The 7,723-nt window shown below is 44.3% G+C and overlaps 1 protein-coding gene across 1 annotated transcript in view; it reads left to right on the forward strand.

Annotated features, from left to right (window-relative positions):
* TMEM132D (transmembrane protein 132D) overlaps positions 1 to 7,723 on the forward strand; it is a 209,901-nt gene that overhangs the window by 123,035 nt on the left and 79,143 nt on the right. The window contains exon 4 of the mRNA XM_008634130.2: positions 1,111 to 1,294. Within this exon, the coding sequence (XP_008632352.1) occupies positions 1,111 to 1,294 (184 nt within the window). The remainder of the gene's footprint in view (positions 1 to 1,110; positions 1,295 to 7,723) is intronic.

A 7,723-nucleotide genomic window follows, 5' to 3' on the forward strand; every position in this document is an offset into this window, starting at 1 on the left:
TTCCCCTCCACACAAACACTGAAGGTGGTTCAGCGTTCAGTGCCCCAGGAGTAGCTGTCATTCTTGGTGCCCCCAGGATTTGTGCACTGCTAAGAACTTCCACACTCCTCTACAGCTTTACAGGAAATCGAGTATTTCCTTGTCTCTCTCGATGCCACTGGCCTAAGGAGCTCACCTGGCCAAGACACACAATGGAAGCTTCACTACACTTCCATGCAGGTAGTGGTTTTATATCAAACTTCGCAGGAATTGCATCAGTTCCCTTTCCCATCTTCCCTCTTTACATTTCTGCTGTGGGGTATCCTCTGACACGAGCCATGGAACCCCCGGAAGGACAGTTCATAAAGCCACCGTGGCTGCGGGAAGGTGCCCCCAGTGCCCCCAGTGCTGCCACAGCGTCACATCCAGTCAGGCTTCGCTCTTCTCTGGTGTTTCTCGCTGAAGGATCCTGGCAGGATTGGCTGATACTAAACAACCTGGTTTTGTAACTCTGTCACAACAAGCTCCATTATCTATAATTCCTAGTTTAGCAAAGGACAAAAGGAGCTTCACACTGACATTCACAGCAAGGTAGCAGTATAGCTAAAAATTAATTCCAAGTTTTCCAGTCCTCTGCTTCCTGCTGCCCTTGTTCATGGACCCCATCCTGAGCTTTGACCTTTCTTCCATGCCTCTCTTTTTAAGAAACAGAAAATACTTTTGATGCAGTGCTTTCCTGTTTCAAGGAGTGATTCCCTTTCGATTTGTCCATGTGCTGCTTTCATTGCAGGAAATGCAATGTGCTCATTTAGAGGGAGAATCTGGGAGTCAGTTTGGGCTGTGGTTTTAGCCTCTGTTTTGCCTTTGATCTGGTTGTGGTCCTCCACCCATGAAATGGAGCAGTGCACAATGATCCATGTCACAAAGTGTTACTAAGCCACTTGAATTGGTGGGAAATACCCTGCAATCTTAAGACAAGTGCAAATGATTAATTCATTATTGAATCCATCATGCCACCAAATCCTCTCTTTGAAGGGGCCTTAATCCAAGGTTTTATTAATATAAAAGCAATCATATTCCTGGCTTATCAGTCATGTGAATGGAACATTTCTTTTCCTTTCTTTGCTGCAGTGCGGATGGTCCTTCCTCTGAAGTCATGCAGATTGACTTTGAAATTGAAGACCTGACTGACCTACCTGAGACCCAGCTCATCACCTGGCAGGTGGAATATCCTGGAGACACCACATCTGATCTGGGAATCTCCAAGATCTACGTAAGCCAGAAGGACCTGGTAGGAGTTCTCCCTTTGGCTATGGTAAGGAATTGTTTGGCATTTTGCAGGGTTTTAGTTCTGCTTTACAGCTCCAGTGTCTGACAGGTGCAAATGATCAGCTGAAAGGGGAGGGAGGGGCAGAAGGAAACACCTTGAGAATCGGACCCTGGCTTCTGAGGGGAGAGCACAGCTTCCCATTGGAGGCCAAGTCCTGCTGTTTCACTGATGCACTGATTTTTTGGGGGCAGAAGCTGAGTTCACAGCATTTCCATTGCTCAGAACTCCCTCTGGATGCAGCAAGAGCTGTACCTGGACACTCAGTTCATTGTGGTACATGTCTGACATGAATCAAGAGTACTCTTACATTGGTCTAGGCTTCCTGAATGACAGTTTGTCCAGGTTTTGAGTTCTGACTCCATATGCATTTGAGAGTGAGAAAAGAAATGAAAGGAATGGCATGAATTCTGAGTCATTTTTAATTACCTGGGGAGCACAAAATGCAGGGCGTAGCCAACTGTCTGTTCCCCAGAAACGCATTCAAACAGGTTGCGTAATGGTGAAAACTGCAGGGCTTGAAAATTGCCTGATCCTTTAGGTTGTTCTTATCTAAAAAAACCTGTTAGATACCCAAATTTCCAGTACAAACAGAAATTTGTGCATTTCCTCCTTTGTCCCTTTCACATTTCTTCGTTGTTGGGGATGGAGCATACTTGTGTATGGTCTGGCTGGGCCTCGTTTCTGTTCTTAGGTGATCTGTCAGAAAAGACTGCCACATTATTATTTAGTGCCGAAAGAAAAACAAAAATCAATCTCAGAGCATTTAAAAAAATGTAACCTGGATGTTTGCCTGGTGATAGTAAGTTAATTATGCCATTACTGAATACTGAAGGTGTTTTCTGCCCCTCCAGACTCACAGAACTGGCTATTCTTGTTGCTTATATTTACCAACTTCGGAACTACTCAGGTGTTGTGATTCTTTGTTTTACCCAAACCATGTTTTTCTCTTGTGGTGGCTCATGCCTTCATTGCCACGGTGCGTCTCACAGCTGTACCTGTGGCTGTCTCTCAAATGAGAGTCCTGTCACCCCTTTGCATGGCCCTTCCCATGGGCTGCTTCCTCCTGCTGAGCACTGGGAGGTCTCTGCTGGTGCATTGGTAAGAGGAGAGGCTTTCAGAGATTCACAGAATATTCTGGGTCGGGGGGGACCCACGAGGGATATCGAGTCCAACTCTTTCCTCAGCTGGGCCCTGGAGTGCAGCCATACAAGTTCTGGGCTGGTGAGGGTTAAGGCTGTAGAACGATCTGATTTACGTAATCTGAGATGTTGGGGGTTCTATTCTCTCCATACATAATTGAAAGGATAAAAGGTTCCTTCCCCAGTGGTTCCAGTGGTGGCAGAAAACCACAGTTCTGCTCGTGTGTGCCCACGATCTGTGATCGCTTTATTATCGGGTGATATAGTGGCAATATACAGCTCATAAGGACAAAAATGGATTCTGCTGGCAGTTGCTACAAATCAGCTCACTCTCTTAATTTCCATTAAAGATGAAGAAAAGCCCATTTTCCAGCAGCACAGAATTGTGTGCTCAAAGGTCACATGCAGTCTATAAAGTCATCAGGAGATGGCATTTTGCAAGGCAACAGGTGTGGGGATAATGGGGAGGAGAGAAGGCAAAGATAAATGGCAGCAGTCCCTGGATCCCTGACAGACTGGGAATAGTTCTAACCTTCTTTGCATTACCTGGAGTGTCAGGGAAGAAACTCCAGGGTATTACAAACCTGCAGATCTTTGTCATGGTTCACTTTGTGCTGAGGAAATGATGATTCAGGTGCAGACCTTTCAAGGTGTCTAACTTTGAATAGTTTGATGCTTCAGTTTTCCCTGTGGTCTTTGCAAAGCCGGCTTGTAACTTGCAAACTTAAAATAAAATTAAAAAAAAAATTCTCCTCCTCCATTTAGAAAGAAGCACAATGAAAATAATGTGTTGTTATTTTTCTGGCTTTGGATACAGGGTAATTTGGGTTAGTTTTTTACTGGTCTTAGCAGAAATGTAATTTCATGTATAGAAGCACCAAACAGAAGTGCTCTTGAATATTTCAATTACAGCTTAATCTTTCCAAAGAACAATTTGAATGCTTTCCCATTAGGCAGAGCTTTGGTTTTTTAAGAGACTCGCACGTGCCGCCTCTGCACCACCTTTGCATCCCATAGTCTTTCCTGCTCTCTGTCATGGATTTGTAAATTGTAAAGCAAAAGATTGGCCAGTTTAGATGTTCCTGATTTCCTGAGTTACAAAATACTGCAATGGAAACTTTGAGATGTACCCATTGGCATCGGGACCCAGTGGCAATGCCCACCTGCTGCTGCAGTTGTTGGGACACTGCTGCACTCACTTTTCTCCAATGCTTTTTTTATTCCTATGGCATACTGGCGTTCCATAGTGTGTGTCCCTGCAATAATGGCAACACAGGATAAGATGTTGGTCCCAGGGTTGATAAATTCATTATTAGAGTAGTGAGTTAACTTTACTTTCTCCTATAATTCAGGAAGAAGTGTATGCAGGATGCTCAGTGTCCCTTCAGAAATTTCTTGAAAAGGTTGAAGGTTCATGACCTTCGGATTTTGATAAATTGTTGTCCATATACATCTTCTAGATTTCCAAATCAGCAAGTTAATACTAGAGTATTATATGTAATATATTATGTATACTAGATGGGATTTGAGACTTAATTAATGGCCCTTTGGTGAGGTTGCAGTCTGCTTGGCAGAGGCAAGAACTCCAAAGACAACCTTCCATCCCTCCCAGCTGTACTTCAGCAGGCACAGGTGGATGGTGAACAGTGAATTACAGCTTGTTTCAGCTGCTGAGCTCCCATTGTCTCAGGTTTTGGCCCATTATTTATCATCCTTAAGCACTGCAACATCGTCCTCCAAGACACTCAAGTGAGGGGTGAGAGAGAGATTTAAATCAAAGGTAGAAAAAACCTCTGAGAAGAGACTCCTGATTTGTGAGAGGCTTTACCAGGGCCAGTGACCAACAGCCAGCCCCCACTTGCAGCACGCAGGTTTCAGTGGGGGCACAGAATTGTCCCCCCTGCTCTGGATGTCCCCAGAGCCCCAGCGAGGGCGGCTGTCCCTGCTCGGCTCTGTCCTGCACAGGAAAGGTCCTGGGCACAGGGCAGCCTGAGCTGTTTGTAACCTGCTCATGGAGGGGGTTTGAACAAACTTGGGTGAGCTGTTAGGGAGAAGGATCCGCCTTATCCTTCATCTCCTGGAGGTCAGTAATCCCCAGGGAAGGATGGTGGTGGAGTGAAATAACCTTTTACAGCAGTGCAGGCATTTTTGCAATGTCCCCCCAGCTGAGACTGTGTGAAACACAGGGGAACATTTGTTTTATGAGGTCAGGTACATAAGGCAGCTGTGAAGAGTAAAGGTCTTTATTTGTCGACTAGAGATCTGGTATAATGCATAGCATGTAACAAACTCCATGTTTAAGATGGTATGTGGTTAAAAGCTCTGGTTTGGTATGTCCTAGCAATTATCAAAGCAAGGCTGACCCTAAACCCATTCTCCTCTTGCCAAGGAACATGCTCCTGTCCTCAGACCCATTAGACACATTTTGGCTTCTGAGAAGTCCTATTTCTGGCAGTCATATTAAATAAATTTTATCCAAAACCTCAACGCCAATTTAACATTATTCCTTTTAGATAATTCATTGTTTCAACCTGTTCCTGATGTTATTTTTAAAACTTTAATGAATATGTTGACAGGAAGTAAACTGTTCTACTTGCCATCAGCATAAGAAGTTGTTTAAGTAGACCGGATAAATAAATAAAATCAATTGTAAAGAGGCTATTTATTATAAAGGAAACTTTTTTGGTATTAAAAGTATTTCTAATAATTACAGGGATCAGCTGTCATGGCAGTGGCTGTCACTGATGGATTTTAGAAATACCTAGAGTCTGAATGCCCTTGTAAATACAAGTATGTGAAAATTTCACTGTTAAATAGTGCTGTTCATGTTCTGGTAGAGACTGGGTATGCAGCTCAGGCTTAGCTACCAGAACTCTCAGTGGGCTGCTGGAATGGGCTGTTGGGGGCTGTTCCCAGCCTCCTCTCCCCATCCACCATCTGAGCTGGCAGTCAGGGTGCTTTTGGATAAAGTCAGTGCTTTCCTGAAAGGTGAATCTCCCCCCTCGTGACTGATGTAGAGGAACAAATCGACTTCAGGGGGAATCTGCTTTTGGTTGGGACTGGGCTGGGTTCTGCCTGGCAGCTGAGGGGTGCAGGATCACATCAGCCAGAATCCTCTGTCCTACTCCAATTCAATGAAGGAATATTTCTAAAGACTTCCACTGACAGCTTTATGAAAAAGAAAAAGATGTCTAGAGAGTAGATAAAAGCTTTTACCTTCCTAATTCATAGCTTTTAAATTGCAATTACAGTATTCGGCAAGTTTTCAAATATTTAATTAAAATGTTACCATGGTCTGAAAAGGAGCCTTTTTAAATCAAAATGATTAGTGAATCACAGATGAGATCTACTCCTAAGAAAGGGAGAAACCCTTGGATCATTGTGCTATTTCCAGCAACCATTTTCTTTTCACAAATATATCCTCTTGCTTCCTGAAATTAGACAGGTCAAGGACTTACAATTTCACACCATAAAAGAGGCTTGCCATTCTCCCAGTAATATGTCTCAGCACCCACCAGTCCTGATTTTGAGTCACCTTTCTTGAAAATAGACATCCCAGATGATGTCAGAGTACCAGATAATGTCTCTTGCCATTGTTGTCCAAGTGTTTATGCCCTGGAAATGTTTTGTTCTGCGTCTCAAAAGATGCATGCCAGGATTTGGTTCTGTTTTCTACAGGGGTTTGTTTAGTTGGTCAGAGCTTGTTCTCTACAATGGCAAATACTTGCCCTGTGATTCAATGTTATATCCAGATCTTTCTGCTGCTCTGTTGTTTCAGGCTGAACACCTCTTACTGAAATTCTGTCAGTCCCCATGATTAAACTTCTCAATGTGTGTGACTGCATTTCATTCCATTTCTTTTTTCTGAATCCTTGGGTTTATCTGTTGTTTCTATTTAATAGTTCAAACTTCTGTACTGACAATGCCTTCCCCACTGCTGCTGTTAGCAGATTTTAGTAGTTGTCTGTTCCAGGGTCATTACTGACAGCAGTTCAAACATAGATTTTCCCTGGGTGATTTCTGCACTATTGTATCAGTGTAATTCTGGAATATTGCTGTGTCAGCCCAGAGGAACAGATTCTCTCACTGACTCTGGGGCTCCCAGCTTTGCCTGGATCCAGAAACCTGCCTTATGGATTGGTTCTCCGTGCTCAGGCAACTTCCCCTGGAAGGAGTTTGTATTCCAGAGCTTGTTAATCAATTTTTGTGCAGTATGGGAGTCAGATTAGAATCTGTTTCACATCCTGATAACTGCACTCAGCCTGTACAGCTAACAAAAGAAAGTCTTTCATTAACGTGTAAGAATCTGTGGTGCTTCAGGAATTAATTGAATCCCAGCTATCTGAAGCTACGAGACATTTTTCCCATATGTAGATGTTAATTATTTAGGCTCTTTCAGGACTTGTGGCGTTGGTACCTCTCTGTACCCGGGTAACAGACCAGGCACTGGGTACTGCCCTGCGGTGTGACAGCTCTGGTGTGCCCACGAGTCTGTTCAAGCAGTGAACGTCCTCAGCTGCAGTGGGGCTGATCTTCAGGGTTCATGCCCAAGGGGCTTGGCTTGGTCTTCAGCTTCCTGTTACTGCTGCTGCTCACCAAACACTGGCCTCGCTGTGGCAGGCTCCTGTTGTGCCCCTGCTGACACGGTGACAGCTCTGAGGGCACCAGCAGTGGCATTCGGGTTTGTGTACAGGGAGTGAAACGAGAGAGTAATACAGGGAGTGAAATGAGAGAATAATACAGGGAGTGAAATGAGAGAATAATACAGGGAGTGAAATGAGAGAATAATACAAGCACTTGGCAATCGAGCACACCCTATCTGCAGAATCCAACAAATGCCATATTCTTTGGATTTTCCCTTCCAGAATTAATGATGACCCTAGGGTCCTTAACATTTGAAATAACAACCTGCACAATTAGACATTTTGTTGACGTGTGGAGCATGCACTGGAAGAGAAACTCTGTTCATTGCAACATCACACACACGTTTGGCTACTTAAATTCCCAAGCAGTGAAACCATCAGGCAGATCTCATTGTTCAGTCCAATTCCTTTTCTGCCACCATTACCAGAGGCAGATGGAAAGAGATCTTGATGATGTTGTTGCCGAAGACAAGAGGCTGGAAATGTCAGGTTTGTCTCTGGAGCTGCAGTTGGGGCTGACTAATGCTGTAATCACCTGGAACAACAGAAAGCAGCAGCCACCCCAGTTCTGTGTGAGAGGGGCAATGAGTAATGAGGGCTGGGGCTGGCTGCCGGCAGAGCGGGTGGCAGCC

The sequence above is a fragment of the Corvus brachyrhynchos genome, unplaced genomic scaffold, assembly GCF_000691975.1.
Source record: "Corvus brachyrhynchos isolate BGI_N302 unplaced genomic scaffold, ASM69197v1 scaffold114, whole genome shotgun sequence".
In the NCBI taxonomy this organism is placed as follows: domain Eukaryota; kingdom Metazoa; phylum Chordata; class Aves; order Passeriformes; family Corvidae; genus Corvus; species Corvus brachyrhynchos.